This window comes from Takifugu rubripes, chromosome 19, assembly GCF_901000725.2.
Source record: "Takifugu rubripes chromosome 19, fTakRub1.2, whole genome shotgun sequence".
Lineage (NCBI taxonomy): Eukaryota > Metazoa > Chordata > Actinopteri > Tetraodontiformes > Tetraodontidae > Takifugu > Takifugu rubripes.
Window position 1 is genome coordinate 7437064 of NC_042303.1, and position 21347 is coordinate 7458410.

Sequence of the window (21347 nt, forward strand, 5' to 3'; positions counted from 1 at the left end):
TATCTATCTATCTTATTGCTATTTTCATATTTTGTGGGACAGTGAGGTGTCCATGTTAATCCTCCCCACTGATGCAACCATTTGACATTTTTATCCATGAGATGAACGCTTTAAACATTTGCTGAGTGACCAGAGGTCATCATTAGAAGCGTCTCCCTCCAGCTTCGTGAGAGCCAGAAAGATGGCTCCTGTCAGTATTTGCCCCGTTAGTGGGTTTGGAGGCACTTACTGACTGTAAGTAGTGAGGTAATCGTCACTTCCTGATGTTAAGACGCAACAATATTTCTGCTGTAATACCAAAGCACATATTAGATGGAGCCCCCACCTGCCAGTGGCAGCAGGAGGACATCTTTAGTTTGAAATCCACATGCTTGACCAAGGATGTTTACGACTCGTGACCACGTCAGACGCCAGAGGAACCACGACTCTGTGGGCAGATACGGACGGGAGGAGGGAGGTCAGTGAGGGAGACGCAGAACACAACGGAGCGAACAGGGTTGCTCTTTTCCTCTTCCAACCAGGAATGAAAGGATGAAGGATGGTCAGCTTTACAGTGGCCCCTGCGTGAATAACCAATCTCAAGTAAATTAAGGACCCCCCCCACACCACCCAAGCTGAATCCACGTGCTTTTTTGTCCACAGGGTCTCCGTTTGGAGGAGCTTCTTTTCAACTGCTCAGAAAAACTAACAAGGGGAGTAGATCTAATCCCCCCCTTCCTCCCTCTCTCCCATCCGCGGACCCCCCTGGAAGCGAAGCAGCCGTGAAGGAACCCGGGGGGCCCGTCGACGGGGGCCCCTGTCCTGCAGCAGCAGCAGCAGCAGCAGCAGCAGCACCACTTGCAGTCAAGCAGCGGGACTCCAGGCACTCACTTCCCCAGCTGCTGACGTCAGCTGGCAGCCTGGGCTGTGCTCGTCGCTCCGGACATAGCGCCGAGAAAAATGCTGCTCTCCGTACCGCCAAGGGCAGGAATCAACCCCTACAACGGCTACAACAACAGAAACAACAAAAAGGTGAGCGCTTCGGGGATTCCCCCCTCCCCCGTGTTCGGCCTCTCTGCCCTTTAGGACAGTGTTCCAGCGTGTGCCGCGACCGAAAGCGGCTTGTGACAGTGAGCTGCAGTGTCCTTGAAAAGCGAAACGTACAGAATTTAACTTCAGACTGCGCGGAGCGGACAATACGGCTCGGACGCGCGGCGGCGGCGCGGCGCGGAGCGGCGGTCCGCTCACCTCGGCTCGGTCCTGTCAGGTTAGGAGCCGGACAGGGGGGCTTTTATTTGGTAGTATTCGTGCGTGTGTGGAGCGCGGTGAGGATGTCGATATGGCTCCGCTTACTCATTTTGAAAAAAGAAAAAAAAAATAGAGTCAATGGGGGAGAGCAACTTTTCGGGGGAACTGAGGAGCGCGTCTGCGTCCTGGATGTGTTTGTGGAAGTGGGGGCAGGGTGAACATTCTGGGGCCCCCCAAAAAACAGGGAAATCTTCCACGAATTCCACTTCTGACACTGGGACGCGTTGGGTGAAATTTCACTTCTTCATTGTCTCCGCTCCCGCGTAAGTTTGCGAACTTTTTTTTTTTTTTTTTTCCTTGTTTCCCATCTGAAAGCGGAATATGCCCCACCCCTTCCAAAATCCCACCAGAGCAGGATGACTAACGTTCCCACAATCAGGAATCCAGCTCTCCGGCTCAGATTCTGTGTTAACGTGAAGGTTACGCGATGTTACAGTTTAAATGGATTTAAGAGCCCTTAAAAGTCGTGAATTTAAATTCCTAGTGCACGGATTGCTGGTATGTACTGCTTTGTGGATTATTGTCATGAATGATCATTTCTATTATGGGATATTTCACCGACAGTACTCCTCCTTTGCTGGTTGGTGCGATCGCAAAGGTGCATTTTGACCATCATGTGCAGTCTGTTAGTTCTGCTAAGTGGACCCCCTGCAGCGTGATGCAGAACAGCGTGATGCAGTGACACGAGCACATGCACGCACGCTCAAAAACCAGAATGTAAGCAACGTCATTTGTTTAAGCTGAAAAAGGATGTATAGGAAATATACTATCACTCAGTGCCTGCTGGGATAGCTTCCAGCGACCCGTAACCCCCCCCCCCCCACACACACACACACACACACTCACACACACACACACATTACGAACGAGTGGCGCTTTTAACTTTGTCTCCATGTTGCTCTTCGGTAAAGATGTGATGTTACTCCAGAGGCTTAAAACTCTTCAGCTCAAAGTTTGTCTCAGGTTGTCAGAGTTGCATTAGAAACATTCCTATCTTGTTGGTGCAGTTGTGTTGTGTATGTGTGTGTGTATGTGTGTGTGTGTATGTATGTATGTATGTATGTATGTGTGTGTGTATGTGTGTATGTTTATATAAACATACACACACCCACATACACATCAGTATAAACTCAAGTGTGAAAATTATAATGAAAGTGTTTCTACTATGATGACTAAATTGATCAAGAAACAAGCAGAAAAGATGTGTAATCTATAACCTACAATTTGTTTTGATAACATTTATTGTGCAGATCTCAAAACTCTATGGTACAAAATAGTGCAAACACAAATAACGCTGCTAATTGAAATGCAAAGTAGTGAAAATGTTGTCAACAAAACTTACACAAGAATAAAGTGGACTGTCGTTATCCTGGTTTGTTTGCTATGCAACTTCCTGAGTTTAGATCCAAACAAGGGAAGAGGGGCAACATTTATTACTTATATTTACAGCCAGCCATATTTACAGATATAATTGGAACACACAACGACATTGACCGACTACCCACAACTACCCACAAAACACGCTGCGAGCGTGCGATTACAAAACAGACGAGATTTTCCTTTTGATCTTTAGGACAAATTTGAGGCTATATGACCAACTTTTTCCTCAAACTGATAGCGAGCTCATTTAGCTCACCTTGGCTAAAACCATAAATATCATGATACGATACGAAGTGAAATCATTTTTCCGACTTTACTTCACCTCGGGGCTCAATGTTGGGAAGAGGACACCCCCTCATACCCACTCAATCTGGTCATTGGCTGTTTAAAGTTATCGGAACCCCAGAAAGTGGTGGCAGTGGGCAAAATCCTCATCATTAACAATGCATACGACTTATAATATAGTTATTGGCGGCCTGTCCAGTCTGCCAGAATAAAGGTCGAGACAGCAGAAAGTCGTGAGGAATGATTACAGGCTGGGATGTACTTAATTTTTCTGTAATTCCCACAGAACTAAGGCTGCTAATTAGCCTCAAAGCCGAGCTGCTGCGCGTGCCAGGAGAAGCACCAGCTAATCGGCTCTGAAGTGTTTATTATCTTGTCTGCAGAACAAAACGGCAGTTTACTTCCCTGATAAGAAAGCAACATGCTGATAGGTGATTCGACATTTTGGCTAATCTGGGAATACTGGAATTAATGCAATAATATAACAATTTATAAAAGCTCCACTTTTCCTACCTTATATTAGTGCTATTGGATGATTAAATGATTATGTTGCAGCTGTTTTGGTCATTAATGACTCAACTAAGCTTATTTGTTCTCTGTAATAATCCAGTTGATGCTGTTAAACAAATAACTTGTAACCTGTCCCTGAACGCTTTGTTCTCCAGTCGCTTAACTGACAATTCCTCCTCCACCGACTTGTTCTTTTATCGCCTGCTCACATTCTGCCGCGCCGCTACACCAAATAGAAGTCTGCAGACAAAAATAGGCCTGCGAAGAGGTGAGAGGAGCGCTTTGTGTGAGCCTGTTTGAAGTGATCACCAGTCCTGGCCCCCGAAACTCATTTCCTCCCTCAACTAAATTGAATTAATGTTCTTGGATCAATCTCGGTCAGCTCGTTGCCTCACGTTGGTATTGTGCGTCTCGCTCGGGGCACCGTCGAACGCTCATGTTTGCTCGTCAATCACATTTTGATATCGGCTCAGTGGTTGCACTTTTCAAGAAATGGTCCCAGCGGATGTTGGCCGAGGCCAAAACTCAGCTAAACGTGGAAGAAGAGAAGAATTACAACAGCTGGATCTTTAACGCCTTGTGAACGTTTTTGAATAAATATATTGATAACCTTGACAGCGGGAAAGGAGATGTTCTGGTTCTGGAGTCTGTCCATCGAGCCGACCTCCCCATTAGAGCATCCCGAGGGTGGAGAGACAAACAAAATCTGCTGATTCATCCAGATCTGATCAGCAGATAGGATGCAAGTGTCTGACTTTAGCTGAGATGACAGAAGTTGTTTTTTTAAAAAACCCAACAGAAAACTACAGGCGTAGTTGCAGAACACGTGGCTGTGACACCTTTGCTCAGCGGATGCTCGGACGCTCTGGGTGTGTTTCATGGTCAAACCGTTTCGGGAGTTTTGCTTTCGTGCAACCGCACTTCTGCCTCTCGTGGTGGTAAACCACCGCCCTTTCTCTCATTTTTTTTCCTTATGGTAAATATGGCGCCTCCACCATGTGCGATTCTTCTCATCTGGGGAAGTGGGCTGAAGTTTGGTGAAAACAGGTCAGGGACAGGTTGAAAGTGTGTTTGTGGTTCGCGGGGGTACATAGCTTGTTTAGGCCAGTGACATCATCATGCGTTCCGGAGGCGTTCAAGCTTTTACCCGCAGCAGTGGCGCCGAAGGAGCTCCTCCCTCAGTGATCTGAAGAACATGTCAAAGGAATAAAGTTCAAAGGAATAAATAGCTGCTTTCAAATGGACTTACAGAGTTTTGAGTGCCTGTTTTTGTTGTTTTATCAGCCTTCGCAGATGTTGCATGTGTAAGCGCGCGTCACCACATCAGTGGCTTGGACGGGTCTGAGTAGTGGCAGCTGTTTTAAACTGGCGTGCGTGTGTGTTGCAAGTGTTATCGCTTCGGCACGGCTCCTCACACGCTTGCACATAACTTTGAGACTATGGTATGAGGCGATATCAGGGCAGCAGCCTGGGGGGGTAGTCGACATCTTCCAATAGAGGAAGGCGTCGATTATGATGAGGAAGAGCCCCCCCAAGCATATTTCTGCTGTGTATTTATCTGAGAGGAATAAACACAAACCTCTTTGCTCTGTGCTGTGGATAACGTTAAATTAAAAGTTGCACTTCCACGGACTCGCCCACACATGTGTAACGGGAATGTTGCACCCCAGCGCACGAGAAGCCCCGCCAACCCACATGAATGGGAACAAAAGTTGACTTCATCTTTTGCTTTTCGCAATGCGGCTACGTTAACTGACGGAATCATAAAGCTAAAAATAAAGATGCTTTACCTCGCGAGTGTCATCTGGACTCAAGAAGGAAGACGAGTCAACAAGTCAACAAAGTGTTTCACACATGTTCTATTAGCATTAGCATGCACAACTGTCGTTGAATTGCAAGTCAAATGACAAGAAAAACAGAATAAAGAGGTTTTTTTCTTTATTTATCCATTTTTTTCTTTGTATTTTTTAAATTGGAGTCACCGATAACATTGTTGTCAACAAAACTTTACCAATGGCAACGTCTTCAGGATCGATCGCACAACAAATCAGTACGTGAGACAAAGTAACCTTTCAATGCATGAGTGTAGACTAACTTGTTCTAACACTTTATCACGAGAAGACAAGTTAAGTGCGAACTGACTCAGGTCAAGAGTGAGAATATTTTGTGTCGGAAGACACGAACGCAGCCGCCTTCCCCATCCTGATCTTATCTGTGTTACCCAACAGCGACGGTGTAACTTTGACCCCTTTTGGAGGCTGATTGATCACCCAGCCGGCCTGACTGGTTCAGTTCAAGTCGGCACAGGCGTGAGTTCAGTTTTTTCTCTTCTGCTACCGGAAGCTGCAGATTTCTAGGAAACGAAACCAAAACATGGGACATTGTCGAACCAATGGATTGGGAGCTAATGGCAGACCATAGTCTGGCAGTGCCCCAGCTGGGTCCACAAGTGCGAGGATGGTGAAGCAGGTTATAACATGATACCACACAATAGCTGCTGATTGTCAGATGTCTAACCTTGAAAAACAAAAAGTACAGGCGCGATTGTGGCTGAAGCGATGGAACAAGTGCGGCAGCATCCAGGCTGGTGGGTTTAAATCGTTTGGTGTGCTGGGAGAACGGGGACAGAAGTCTGCTTTCAGATATTTGACACCAAAACGCTACCGCGACGCGCTTGGATCCGTTTCCACGCTCCTTCAGCTCAGGTCACCTGACCCGGCATGAAAGTCTGGCATCTGCGTGCTTCTGCATCAAACTGTGACAGGCTGGCAACAGCGTACGGTGGCAGAAGGTCTGCAGATCAGCGCAGAAAAAGGGGGAAAAAAGGAGGTGTAGAAGGAGGGGGGAGTGTTGAGGAGGAGTTTCAGGTAAGAGTTCATGTCCCTGGCACCTGGTTGGAATGCAGACCTTGGAATTCTTCTTTTAGCCTCGGCTCAGATATTTTTACACAGGGTATCTGATGGTGGTTCAACATACTTTGTGCGTTTGGACGTGTTGATCAAACTGATTTATATGTGATCAGTGACTGAATTAGCCAATCGCCTCAGTTTATTTCAACCAGGGGAAATTTCCTCAGTGATTCCAGTTACCTCATCGCAGATTTGGCCGTTATTTGGTCAGCAAGTCGATCCAAAAATATGGACACTATTACTGATTTGTTTTTAGCTCTACTGACGGCTTAAAAGGCATCTTTTGTCCCTTTTTATGTAGTCTTCTGTGTTTCTGTGCCTGTGCGTAATCTCCACTGTCCTGTTTGATTTCATTAATGCAATACTTGATTAATCCAAGATGGGCGGCTGACCAACCGCGTTTGGCAGCAGCAGTCGCTAAAAAGTGCTGTTGTGTTCACTGCTATAACAACACGAAATGTGTTTACACGCAGAAGGAAAAACAAGGTGGAAAATAAACGGGAGAGAAGGACGAGAAGTGCCCCCGCATCCCGGCTCCCGGCAGAGATGGGCGTCTTTTAAAGCTGATTAAATCCGCAGTTTCTATGCTGGGTGGGATTCAGTGGCCTGCAGGATGAGTCCAGACAGCTGGTTCTGGTTCGTGCTTGTCCTGAGATCATCTCTCCGCTCTGGTTCACATTAGCTGTGGGCCTGAGTCTGGGCTCTGCCTTGATTCGGGTTTTTCAGATTAGCGTGTCTCATTAAAACCGCTCCTGACGCTGCACCTTCCGTGTCCCCGCTAACGTGCTCCGCCTGGTCGCCGTCCTCGGGGTCAGCGCCGTCTGTCGCGCAGAAAACCTCTCTTTGTCTGGTGCGTCTGCAGCTCCAGCCGTGCCAACATTGTTCTTCTCTGAACTCCCTCCCCCCCCTCCAAGAATGCTTTGAGCCCTCCTCTCTACAAAAACCAAATGGAAGGGCAACTCGGCTTCAGACTGATTGAGTCTAGAGCGGCTTCCATCGCCTCACCTCCAACCCCCGTCTGCACCAAAAATATTTGCTAATTCTAAATACAGCAGATCAAGGAGAAAAAATAACTACCACCCGTTTGGGATGATTAATGTAAGCTTAATTGCTATTGTATTTCATAAAACTAATAGATTAGTTATTAGACTATGATTCTTTGGTCAAAGTATGCACCGTAAGTACTTAACGATTAGTAATTACCTATGTTATTGCAGTTTTATTACATGTGGCGCTGTAATAAATGCACAGTAAATGATTCCCTCCTCCCTCTGAAGACCCACAGCAGGGTTCACATCAGGCGGCAGCCCTGCGGTGTAAATCCATACGTTCAGGAAGGTGAAGACTCATCCAGGCAGCCGATAAATCTGACAGCCGCTCAGACAGTTACAGCTCTTTTGCCGGCTGGGTTCACGAGAGGTGTTGCAGCGGGGGAGCAGGCGGGATGGAGGAGGACGGAAGGACCCCTGACTCGTCCTCCGTCGGTTCTGGGAATCTGGTGGAATTCCGTGGGTGAAACTGGAGAGCAGTGGGAGCGCTCCAGATGACGGGACAGTGACAGCTGCGTCGGACAGCTAATGAGAGCTGCGCTTTCCTCTTGTCGTGTAATTACGCATGTCTGGACGACAACACGTAACATCAGACTGCATGTGCGGGGCTAAAGATAGCCTATTATTTATAGTTTGTTTTTGATTTATGTATTTTTGTCCCTGAAATATTTCCGTGTTATTTTTACTCTTTTATGATGTTTTGGCAGAAGAAAGAGGGGAAGGTTAGACGGCATCGGCGCGTTTAGAAGAAGGCCATTTTGTTCTGGCCGGGACATTTGGTACTTCGCGAAAAACCAGCGTGCAGACTTCCTGTAAGAGGTCCCTCCCACTGCAGCGCACGCCGCGCGCTCGTCATCTCGCCATCTTTCGGGGCAGATGTTCACCTCTGTGCACAAAGCTCTTCCGACAGAGGATTATCCATTGTTAGCCTTTTGCATGTCTGTCTAAGTCTTACTCAATGACTTGACTTTCGTATATTCTGACCAAATTCTTTTCCACCACGCCCACTTAGAATTTCTGACCAATCCTGCGACAGTTCTCAGATACTGAACAAGGAAGTCCGGGTGATATGTCAAAAACAAATTGATGTCATTGTGTCCCTGCAGCCCTGGGAAAGAGAACAAATGTCTCTGTCCTTGGAGAGTATAGAAGTTTCGACTGCCCTTTAAGCGTTGGACAGTTGCTACAGTGGAGCTATTTGGATTCCGTCTTTCTTTTGTGTGATAAATACTCTTTTCAGCAAAAGTGTAAAAATATAACTGCTAAACAAGAGTGTTTCCAACAAGTTTGGGGGAAGTTCTTAACCTCAAATGGCATACAATTCTATGTACATTTAGACACGTAGGCTAAACAATGCATGTCTGATCTTGTTTTGACTACAGAAACTGTATATTCTCTCACCGGCAGTGCCTGATCCAAGTTTACTTTATACCTTAGTACAGTTTTAGAAGACCGCCGTCGACTCATAGCTGTTCCCTGTCAGTTCCGAACATTTTTTTTCTGTAGTATTTACACCCAAATGTGGTCTTTTCCCTTTAAGAGGTAATACCAGAACCTTTACTCACCCTAAAAAATGTGAAACTCAAATTCTGTGACCTAAACCAAGTTACGATTATGTTTGATTATACCTTTTTTGTGATTTATTTACCACACACATACGCACACAGACACACGTGCACAATGCAGTCACACATTCCTGACCCCGGCGACTCGGGCTTAAAGAAAAGCAAACATGAAACCTTTTTTAATTTCAAATGGTGGATTGTAAATAACACGCCCATTTCTTTTGATTTTCCTTTTAAAACTGCAACTTGCACATACAAACATGGCGGGTTTCAGTAGCTAAGGACGAGAGGATTATCTGCGCTGGGGTAAATACCAGATGTGCAGAAGCTGTCCCCCGTGATTTTACAATAGTATAACATAGGCAGTTTTTCTTCCATTAGCTATCTCGCCTTTGACAGTATTTCACATTTCTGAATTTGCCCAGGTTGCAATAATAAAATGCATGCAAAAGATTAAATTGTTAACATAATATGCTAACTAGCATGCTAACTTCAGTCAGCTAAGTCAGTCAGCTTGTATTTGTATTGTGCCGTTGTAGCGGTTGTAGTTTAGGTGTGTTCAGGCGTCTCAAGCAGGCATGTCAAACTCAGTCCTCGAGGGCCACGATCCTGCCGGGTTTTCTATCCCACTGAATGCATTTTCAGCCTGGTAGGACAGAAAACCCGGCAGGATCGAGGACTGAGTTTGACACATGTGGAAAGAACCCTCAGCAGATGTCGCAGGCAGCACCCATGAAGTATTTGCAGCAGCCACCATGCTGCTGGTGAAATAGAGGTCAGAGGGGCTTTCTAAGAGGGGCCCGTGCCTTATTTATGGTGTCTAATTAGCGTGCTTGTTGCTGGTGGTTCTGTTGTGACTGCCACTTCCCGCTGGGCCTTTCCCAAACACTAGCAGTCTGATCAGTGACCCTCATCTCTCCCCTTAATTAAGCCATTGTCCTGTTTTTAAAGCCTGGAGCATCACGCTCCGTCAGGAAGCATGTTTTAATTCCTTTGAGTGCAACGGTGGGGCTGGTCTGGTCTAAACGTGTTGCTGGTTCATTCTCAGAGTCCTATTAGAGGCGTCGATCCAGGCTTGGATCATTTAAGCAATAATAAAACAGAAAGAAACCTCTGCAGGGTTACACAATCTTTTGTTTCCCTAAGGAGAATAACAGGTGGGATGTAGTGATTCACTGGTCGTTACGCAACGGTTTTATTTCATGTTGTTGTTGGTTGAGTCATTGGCTAGTTGGCTGCTCTGGTTTACTACCAGCATTTAATGGCACTGGTCCCGAAACCTCGTGATATTAGATCATTACACCAGATTTACACATATCTTCACGCAGTAATAAAAATGTCGGCGGGCTGTTTCATTCACTTATTTTCCTTCTTGCCTCCTGCAAATGTGGGAAAAGGTCAGTTACGCTGCTTTCAAATTGAAAATGCTCCTCTGGTTTCAACACGCGGCTGACGTGGATGTCCTAGAAAGCAGCATAAACAGGAAGGAGCAGCCCAACTCCCTTCAGAATTGGCGGTGAGGATTGTTTTCAGACCTCTCGCCCTAAACGAAACTTTGTGTGCCTGACCTACCGTGATAGTAAAGGGCTGCTGAGGCCACATTGTTTGCTGAACGGTTTCCTCTTTCATTGTTTGCTCCTCAGTTGTTGCCGTGTATAATGTATAATACCTACATTTACATTAAATTCTCACTTCCCGTTTCTGCTGTTCCTAGAGTTTTGCCTCCATCACAGAATACACACGACTTTTAAGTGTTTTATTCAACATGTTGGTGTAGTTGAAACACAGTTGTGAATTTGTCTTAATCTCTAGTTTAATGTCTACCTCTAGATTCTTTTATTTATGGCCCCTAAAGTAAAAAAGAAGTTACCCAGCATAGAGACGGCTTAAGAGGCCCCATTCCCCTATATGGAGTAGGAGCCAAGAGGCCCCACATTCCCCTTAGAAAGCAGTATTGGTGAGTGTTGACATAGAGGCTGTATCATTTTTCTTGGCTCCAGTGTAATCATCTGGTTCTGGCAGGATTACACTCTGCACCTCAGCTTATTGCCTTTGTCGCCCTTTGAACGGTCGCTGAAATCCCTCAATCCTGTCCCGCGTCTGCCGAAACCCCTCCTGGATGACTTCTCATGTGTGTTCCTGCGCTCTCACCTCAATTCCTGTGTTTTTTCTCCTTTTACAGCAGTCCTATGTGTCCTCCGGCCACCAGATGGCACCCCCTAGTCCCAACACCAACAGCAGTAGCAATAGCAGCGGTGGGGGAGGGGAACAGCTGAGCAAAACGAACCTGTACATCCGCGGCCTCCATCCGGGGACCACGGACCAGGACCTGGTCAAGCTCTGCCAGCCGTGAGTGACTTCCAACACCTACTTGGTTTATTGCGCAATTACGTGTAAAGAAAACTGCTGCAAGTTGTTTCTCTAATCTCACAAGAACATCACCCCAAAACTTTAATGATGCACGTTTGCACACAGAAAAGCCAAACTAAATCAACAGTACCGATACAGTGGTTGGGGAGGACGATGGTTAGGGATTATTTACCGTAAGCAACGCAGTTTCAAAATGAAATTACTCTCAAGTGGGAGCTGTAGCATGCAGTAAACAGGGACCCAGAGACGTGGCGTGAGAAGGGCGGCGTGTTGCCTCCTTACGTCCCGATCTAACCCTGCACTTACGCCTGCCTTGACAAACAGCCAAGCCCCAGTGACGTGTCAGCCGTACAAACAAACATACACACAGAACAAACAGACATGCAAAGATCGAATCCAGTCGAAATAAATCTGGTTCTGTCTGGTGCCGTCCGGAGCCGCCCTGCACGCCGCGGATGTGATTTTTGAACTTTAAACAATGTGACACGGCTTAATGAAGGAGTCCCCAGCCATAACTCATAAACGCCGTCGATCATGTGATCGATCACATGTCGTCCCCCCCCCCCTTGCGGCGTGCGTTCAGGTTGAAGGTGGATGGACAGAGGCGGCATTGTGGGGCGGGAGAAAAGTCAGGCAGTGATTAGTTGGGGGTGCGGAGGGCCACACACGAATTTCAAAGGAGAAACAGAAGTGTGTGTGTTGGGAGGGGGGGTAGCAGCATGGCCTGCTGGGAAATAATGGCCGTCAGCCCTCTGGAGTCCAGAGACGTCCCGTTTCTCATGGCCTCCCCAGTGAGGCGGCAGCAGAGGGTCTGAGGTAAGAGGAGGGTCACGCAGTTGCCGCCTTCAGACCTTTGGACCCCCCCCCCTGCCATTAGGTAATGACATGAAACAGCCTTTTGTGTTCCTCTGCTGTTCAACAGGAGTCTTAAATGTGCCATTTATTTCATATTTACGGTGAATTTTTATCGCTGTTTTGAGCAACGTGACCGATGTTCTGGGTTTTGAGGGGGTCAGAAATGGAATATTTCCGTCTGTTTTATGTCTTCGGCACAGCCGAATCCTCCCCCCAGATGAGACGCATCGTGACCCTCTCTAAGTGTTTTTCAATATGGCCGACTTCAGTGGTCAGAGCACCATTATCTCAACTGTGCACTTAAAGATTGTTTGCTTTACTGATAACTGAGAGAAAATGTGCCTCAAACTTTTATTCTGCCCACGCTCGACGTCCTTAATTTGGGTTTTCACTTTTTTGTTTTTTTCAAAACCACTTACTTCTTCTAATGGAAAGAAAATGACAGATTCGTGTCACATTATTCATCTGAGCAAAGCGTGTTTTGATTTTTTTTTCCTCTCAGAGAACATTCATAATAGATTCATGGGAACGGCCTTTTTTTTAGAAATTGTGCCTATTCATAATAGAATAATACTGTGCTGGTAAAAAAAAAATAAAAAAAAAAATCCTATAATAAGGTGTGAATTCTGATCAGTAACATTTCAAAATTTAGGTTCGTCTTTCAGTAATCTCAGAAACTGAGACAATTATTGAATCCGTTTTGATTTGAATTACTCGGTTTATCCAAGATCTGTCTCTTTGAAAAACAATGACGTAAATGTGGGGATCAAAGGGGGTTATCAAAGTTACTGTGTAATTCTGTTTAAATATCCGGTGAGTCAATGTCAACATAGATAAAACAATTAAAAAGCAGTAAAAATGGATTTTAGGCATAACTAACATCTATATTAGCTGCATCGTAGCCTTTCCTACCCTCAAGTCACATGACTAATAGAAATGTGTTGCATGGATCATGGATCTTAACAGTGCTTTATGAGTCATGACATAGATCTGCTGACACGGATCTGGGTAATTTAGGAAAAGTCGGAGGGAACGTAGGACCCAGAGGAGCGCCGAGAACCCAGGGCGGAAAAACTAAGAGAGACAGAGCGACTCGGTGGGAAGGAAGCGGGCTGAAGGGCTGAAGCATCAAGTTACAATGTACAGTCGGCCCAGACGCCATGTCGCCCTAGCAGCCGAACGGCAGTTTCCACGAGCGAATAAATTCAACAAAACGGAAATACTCCGGGTTGTTGCTGCACAGCCCCTGCAATGCTGTCTGACGACAAATTCTATTTGACTACACGTTATATTAAAATTTCCTATGTTTATTTCAGTCTGGTGTTGCCCTAAAAGGCCACTTTCGTTGTGTTTGTGCAGCTTATGCCTGCAGGAAGCTCTGTAAGAGTGGTGCAGATCCAGGCCTGCAGTAAAATGCTTTTGGCCCTGCAGGGCTGTCTGTGGCACAGAACTCCTAGGAACACTTTTACAGCCTTCCCCAGACAGGGCGAGGGCACACGCTGCTCTCCTGAATTGACACAGAGCGTAGGTGTTCGTGTGTGCACCTGTAGGCAGCCTCAGGACATCTGGGGAGGCTGACATGCAAACGGTGGATTCCAGCGAGTCTGCTTGCAGCCATTGATCCTGGTTTTCTTTTTTTCGGTCCTCACAGATATGGAAAAATTGTGTCAACCAAGGCCATCCTGGATAAAACCACCAACAAATGTAAAGGTGAGCGTCTTTGTGTTCCTGCTGAATCACAGTCAGATGCACCACATGTAGCATGTAGCTTAGCATAACTGTAACAGGAAAACGCCGGCATCAGCCCAAAAAGTTATTCGTTTTTGCCGAATTGTTTGAATCTGACATCGCGAGTCCATGTTTTTTGTGTTTGACAGGGTATGGATTTGTGGACTTTGACAGTCCGGCCGCAGCGCAGAAGGCTGTGACGGCCTTAAAGTCCACCGGTGTCCAGGCTCAGATGGCCAAAGTAAGAAATGACTTTTTTTTCCACCTCAGCCTATCGAGCAACAGAAATCCTTGGTGCCCTCGTGATAAGTCTCGATTCTGGTGGTCGGCTTAATGATCAGTGCGGTCTCTGTCTCTCTTCTCGTCAGCCCCCCCACTCGGCACCCCCCCCACCCCCTCGCGCCTCATTTCTGCGCTTGTGTACGTTGCTAACTTCCACTCCTTGTAGCGCTTGTTCTCGGCTCTTTGTCCGAGTGTCTGCAGTCAAAGCAACTCTTGTCGGGCCATTAAGCTGATCCCTCTGGCTCTCAGGGTCCCCATTGATGAAAACCAGGGGAGGGTGCCTCTACACCCGCTGTCAATGGGACAGGCACAAAAGGTTGGCATTGTCTGCTGTCTGGGCCCGGGCCTGGGGCTGACACCGGCACTTAATACGGCCTGCCCCAGTGTCCCTTCCTCCTCCCCATTCCCCTGTACCCAAACACCCTTGCAATGTAACACCAGGGTCTCCCTCAGCCCGGTGCTGGAAAACTGTAACGGATCCACGCTGCAAAATGACCCGAGCCCGTCATGTGCAACTGAACCCCGGTGTTGGTCGCAGCTCATTTGCAAGAGTGCGGCACAGGCCTGCGTATCTCAGTGCAACCGGACACGGAGCTCGGACCTGCCGGGCGGCATGTTCTCACACAGAGGTGTGGATATCCTCTGCAAAAAACCTAAATAAACACAGGTGTTTCCCAGCGGCCCAGGTCAGAATAGACGACCTGCGCTTTAAAATCTGTGTTCCATGCATTTACCATCAGGCTGCTGCTGACAGTTCGCACAAAAGAAGCAGCCACACCTCGCACTGTCCCCAGAGGACACGTTTTACCTGAAAGGACCACCTCCCGGGCTCCCAGGCTGCATGCCCAGAGGAGCCGCGTGTGTCAGGGAACTATGGCAAAGTTAAAAATAAATCCTTTCTTAGTTCCCCGCACCTCCCTACGCTGTCAGACGTCAGCTCACACGCACACGCACTGAGCCGGCAAACACACAAAAGACACACCCATGGCAAGAGCCACGACAAACACGGGAGAGCCGCCTATGGATTTTACAGCCTTTTGATAAAGTGGTAATAGTTGAATATGAAATGGGATGAAAATCAGATCGTAATATTCGAGTAATGTCGGTCCAGGTACTTGTAAAAGACATAAACACCCCAGGTTTGAACTCATTTCCCCCTCATTTGCTTTTGACAGAAAGGTCAGGTAATTACAAACAAGAGGAGACACGACGTTCATGCAGTTATGATGATTATTCCTCTGCCTCATTAGTTCTCTCCATCCCTGTAGGGAGTCCCGGGTTTTTTCCCCACTTCATTCTATTGTTATGTTGTTTTTACACTGGCAAAACATGAAGGTGAATGTATCACATTACGTTTGCCACATAAAAAAGAAGAAAACACAGACTAAAAGATGTTAGAGTGTTACGCAATAACATTTAAGTGACCGCAAATGTGTACTACTTTGCCAGAAAGAGCTCTATATTTCATTAATTATTCATTTCTAATAAATAAGAAAAGGCATTTCCATGTGACTGACTGTCCAGCAACAGGAGCAGGACCCCACCAACCTGTACATCTCCAACCTGCCAGTGTCCATGGATGAACAGGAGTTGGAGAGCATGCTCAAGTCCTTCGGTCAGGTCATTTCCACCCGCATTCTCCGAGACGCCAACGGGACCAGCCGCGGGGTGGGATTCGCCAGGTGGGGGTTGTCGCGCGACTCGGGGTGGCAGAAAATCGGCATTTCATATTTTCCAATCGCAACCCCCGAATTCAATTAGAGCTTTTCGTTTTTTTTCAGGATGGAATCCACAGAGAAGTGCGAGGCCATAATTCAACATTTCAACGGCAAATTCATCAAGACTCCACCGGGAGTGCCTGGTGTGTGGAATGTTTGCTTTAATATTGTTGGCGTAGGTGGAATTTTTCTCTGTTCATGCTTTCCTGCCCGTCTTTCTCAGTGCCCACAGAGCCCTTATTATGTAAGTTTGCCGACGGGGGTCAGAAGAAGAGGCAGAACCAGGGCAAATACCTCCAGAATGGGAGACCCTGGGCCAGAGACGGAGATGCGGTGAGATGAGTATATCCTGAACAGGATATCCGTCAGTCTTGTGGGAAAATAAAAGTTTTGCATTTTTAGCTTCCTCAAATTCAACCGATTTTCTTAGTCAATTATGACGTCACATGTTCTGAATCCCCTCTGTTTTCTTTCCCAGGGAGGAATGACGCTTGCATATGACCCAACAGCCTTACAAAATGGGTAAGCTTTGGACAGGAACTGACTGAAAACAGTCCCAACCCTTCTGATATAAATAAGGCTAAACGCCAAACTCCGATCCTGGGAGTGTGCTGCCCCCTGCTGGATGTTGTGTGGGAGTGTAGCATCGTTTCACGAATTCCTGTATTTTTATTCTCTCTCTCTCCTTCGGTCTCTCTCTCTCTCTCTCTGTAGGTTCTACTCTTCTCCCTACAGTCTGGCTCCGAATCGAATGATCACCCAGACTTCCCTCTCACCCTACATGCATTCTCCTGTTTCATCCTACCAGGTGGGATTGTGGGTGTCGGTTTTACCTGGCAACGTGCTTTTTTGTTGCTATTGTATGCAGAAGCTCTCAATATCTTCACGTTAGGTCAGGGCTCAGTCTGCAGCATGGACGATGCATTTTTGTAGCTTAAATAAAGGGAAAGTGGGTGGAGCCGCTGCCTGACGCCTTGTTTGCTTATTGCTCATCATCATCAGGTACACAACCCATCCTGGATGCATCACCAGTCATACCTCATGCAGCCCGCTGTAAGTGGCTAGCGGATTTTGTTGTTCAGTTTCCTTTTTAAGAGCAGTGAACCTATGTTTTTGGCATTCACAGGGTACAGTTCTTACACCGACAATGGAGCACGCCATGTCCATCCAGCCCACTTCCATGATGGGACCTCTTACTCAGCAGCTAAGTCACCTGTCACTGGGCAACACGGGCACGGTCAGTAGCATCGCACCCTCACGCACTCGTCAGCTCAGCTAGCAGGACTGTCGGGATCTCATTTCGTAGAGCCCCTTGTAAAGAAGGTTTGTGTGTACCTACAGTATATTCCGGCCAACACAGCTATGCAGGGGACCTACATCCCACAGTTCACCCCAGTGCCTCCGTCCAGTGTCCCAGAGGTAAGGAGCGCTCAGTCCAGTCAACTTTGGCCTTTTTTTTTTTCGTCCACTGTCATTGAAACATCTTCTTTTAGGAGAATGGTGGTCAACAGCAGGCGGTAACCATGGAGGCCCCCGGAGAGCACACAAACTACACATACCAACACACAAAGTGAATTTAAGGTAAGAAGAGGGATGTTCAAAGCTTCGAGGCATGACTCCAGGTTCGTTTTGCTCAGCTGTTCCCCTCCCCCACCGCTGCTATTGCTACTGCTGTTGGTGTTGGGACTAGGGGGTGCCATGACTCCGTTAATTCATTGGAAAGTAGTTTTAAGAGACTGAAAAATAGTCAACCCTTTGTTGTGCACGTGTGATGAGCCCTAAATATTGTTCTGGCCCCTGTTATCAGTGTGGGTTGCTTTGATTTAGGTAGCAAAGCTGCTTGTCACACCCAGTCCTTGAAAGCCAAAGGTGCTTTTGTGTGTAGCAGCTACACACAACACCCTCTGGGGGTCTTATCCAGACCTTCCCGACCTCCTAAGGGCACCCTGCTGCTACGATTGCTCCACTATTTGCTGGATATTTCCTGTTGCTTACTTAGCAAATCCAAATCTCAATTGTTAAAGATATTCTTGTTATGTGACAGAGCAAGCATCATCTGAAGTGTGTGTTTGTGTGTATGTGTGTGTGTGTGTGTGTGTGTGTGTGTGTGTGTGTGTCTTCCAGCTCTCAGCCGTCAAACGGTGCCCGGCTGGAACTAAACCGTGCTCCATCCCATCACCAAGCACTCTGACTTGAACATGGATAACAAAAGGAACATGTGTGAGCGTGTTTGTGTGCACGTGTCATTTTTTTGAAATGTTTTTTATTTGCTTTGTTTTGGGTTTTCTTTTTTTTTTTTTAAAGAAAGTTCAACACTTTCCTGCTCACACCCTCAATGAGTTGAACAACCAAAGGTGGAACAGAGGCTTTGATCTATTTTGATAACTGTAAAAAGGAACAAACACGAGAGGAAAAAAAATATATAAAAAAAAATAATAAGAGGATTAAAAAGACCCAGAGCATTATTTTTGTGCACGTTAATATAACAAATTCTTATTTTTTAAAACAATGCATTCTGGATGTTTCAGGGTGATTCAAGGAAGAGTGAAAACACAATGTGTCTTTTTTTTTTTTAATGTAAAATATGCAAACTCTTATTTTTGTTTCCTGACGTCTGTTGTTTTGTGTGCAGCAATGTGTGTGCGTGCGTGTGTGTGTGTGTGTGTGTGGAGGGGTTGTACAGATTTAAAAGTGTCTGGTGTGGTCGTCGTAACCGATGGAGACAAACCGTTTAAAGCTACTTCTTCCTGTAAGTGCTGCGCACACCTAGACCAAATTCTCCTTCGGCTCCTTCTTTTTAAACCATTATTACACTAGTGAACAAAAGACAATCAAAGATATTTATATTTAAATTCTAGCTTTCAGATCGTTGGGAAAGGGGCTTTTTAACGCTGCGGCTGCTGAAGATGATTTTTCACGGGCAAAATAAGAATTCTTGTGCGCAGCGTCCAAAAGGGTCACGCCCAGAATCGTCCTGGGCCCGTTTTCTGTCCACAAGAAGTGGTTTTAAGCGGTTCCATTGCGGTTGTGGTGCAGAAGCATCGGCGCGGTGGCTAAATTAAGACAGGTTAATGAATCAATGAGGGAAATCAAATGGAAAACGAACACAATCACAGTGAGAGTCTCTCGTCCGTCAGGAAATGGAGACGGACTGTCCTTTCTTTAAATGCTGCTGCTGTTGTCACCTGCATTTGGTTCTGATTTTTGATTTTAGTGTCGAATGGTCAGTGTCTTTTTTTTCTCTCTCTCGTCTTTGTCACTTGAAAAACTCATTTGCCTTATTTTCTTTCGGTTGAATATATCTTTGAAGTAGACTTTAGCTGTAGCGTGGAGCTTTCCGTAGAGTGTAGATGCTAATTTTGTTCCCTCCTGATGCCGTTGACATTGTGCACACCGAGTTGGTCTCGCTTTTTCCCAGATCTCCGTTCCAGACCTCGGGTCAGCCTGAGAGTGTGAAAGGTTGCACCAAATGGCCTCATTTAACACTGATCCATGATGTTGATTCCAACACTGCGTCAGGGTGCTTGTCACCATTAACCTCACAAGCTTTAATTTATACAGACGTGGAAACCTGTAGATATGTAGATAACTAAGGTTTTACAAGGGACTGCTCACTACCATGGAAGTGCCATTAAAGATGATTCTTACAGCCTTCAATGAGGAAGCAAGTCTGAAAGAACTTGTTAGGGATCCTGCAAAAACTGTTTTTAGCCCAGCCTTACTCTGATTTCAGACAAGCTGCCTGATCTCTCATAGGATTAACACTAAGTTGTACATACGGCCGAGCTAGCTTCACCAGGAGGTTTCCAGCAAGACGATGTCAGACGCTCTGCTTCTCGATCCCGTTTCCGTCTTTTTTTTTTTTTTTGCATCCAGTCCTGCCACAAACTGCTCTCAGCTGAACCAGAACATAGGCTAAAGGAGGAATTCCAAGGGAAAGATAAGGATGAGCAGCTATGTGAGAAACCCGAGTGTTGGCGCGCAAACACATCCGGTTTTAGGCAGAAAATGGAAAGAGAGACGTTTTCGGACTCAAGAGCTACTTTTGTAAATAGAGTCCAATTTCCTTCCACTTCTTCTTTGGCACCTTTGCGTTTGTTTCTTCTTGTGTGTGTTTTTTTCGTTTGGGGATATTTTCTTTTGTCCGTTTGTTTTATAGCTTGTCCAGAACCCACCGTGACGAAACCCAAGTTTTCACATTCAGTGCACCATGAAGGAAAAGGTCATGGATATTATTCGCGTGTTCTCCGAACATTACTGATATTCCATGTCATTAGCCATCACTTTTAATACAAGAAAAAAAAAATCTGGATTTTGAAACTATGAAATGACAACTTGTTACAACAGTGTTTCTTTGCTTCGTTTCACGGAAAATTGCAGAGGTTTAAGTTACGTTTAAATTTTAGGAAACACAAAGGTCAATCCGGCGCTCTGGAGACAGGCCGCAACATTCGGAAGTCTTGCACTTATTATATTTAGCTGACCACAAATTTGAGAATGCTCTTTTGTGTCCATCCTTAATTGAAACCGATGGCTTATTTCATAGCTTCAAAATGTTTTGCTGCTAAAACGGGATCTCCAAACGGGACCCCTGAGGTGGGCCATTCTGGATTTTCAAACTGTGGCCGTTCATCTTTATTTGAGTCATGCAGAGAAACATCATGGAATGATGCAATTGTTTACTCTGATGTTGTTTCAGCTAATAACGGCGGATGAAACCGTACGAACCAAGTTCAGGTCAGTTCTAAAAAGTGTGAGAATCCGGTGGGTTCACCTCAGGACCTGCTGGGGAACCGTTTTCTTATTTATACAAGAACTCATTTTGTACAGTTTTGTTAAGAGGAAAGAGGTTTTGATATTTGGTTATTTTGCAAAGCCACTCGGCTACATTTGTCTTTCTGTGCCAGAGTTGCTAATTTGTCTGAAACTTGTTTGTTTTTCTTTTGTTGTTTTTTTTTAATTGATTGAGGTAAAAGTTCTCCTCTTTCTGAAATTTCTCTTTGAATTTGAATATGTCAATTTTTTTCCCCTTTTTTTAATAAAAAGTCTCGTTTCAATGACTGGGTAATTCTTTATTTTATTCTATTGCCTTATTGCTTTTATGAACATAGCATTGAACGTAAGATGATTCCAGGGGTGCCAGAATTCGGTTACACACTCCGAGGGGTTTAAATCTTCAGCAGCTCAGACAGGAAAGTCTCTACGCAGCGATTTCTTTATTTTTATATGACATAAAGAATTGCAAACACACCAGAGAAATGCTTTTTTTTATATGAGATGCTTAGAAGTGCTGAGGGTGTCAGTCATTAGGAATTAAATCTTTAAAAACTGATTACAAAAATTCAGTCAGAGTAAGTTCATTACTCTTTTTATGCCTTTATAATAATATTGTTAATCAAACTCATTCAT

The 21347-nt window shown here is 45.7% G+C and overlaps 1 protein-coding gene across 3 annotated transcripts; it reads left to right on the forward strand.

Annotated features, from left to right (window-relative positions):
• The first annotated feature begins 490 nt into the window (after positions 1-490).
• LOC101076299 (RNA-binding motif, single-stranded-interacting protein 2-like) lies at positions 491-20998 on the forward strand. 3 transcript variants are annotated; one of them, XM_003973152.3, is made up of 14 exons: positions 491-1011; positions 11168-11334; positions 13862-13920; positions 14088-14179; positions 15745-15902; positions 16002-16081; positions 16162-16271; positions 16417-16460; positions 16653-16746; positions 16941-16991; positions 17065-17175; positions 17280-17357; positions 17432-17519; positions 18063-20998. In XM_003973152.3, the coding sequence occupies exons 1-13, from the start codon at positions 940-942 to the stop codon at positions 17510-17512; spliced, it is 1197 nt and encodes a 398-aa protein (XP_003973201.1). In that variant the 5' UTR covers positions 491-939; the 3' UTR covers positions 17513-17519; positions 18063-20998. The 3 variants fall into 3 exon arrangements, with proteins under 3 accessions (XP_003973201.1, XP_029682437.1, XP_029682436.1); XM_029826577.1 differs by lacking the exon at positions 491-1011 and adding an exon at positions 1070-1550; XM_029826576.1 differs by lacking the exon at positions 491-1011 and adding an exon at positions 1636-1785.
• The last annotated feature ends 349 nt before the right edge of the window (positions 20999-21347 follow it).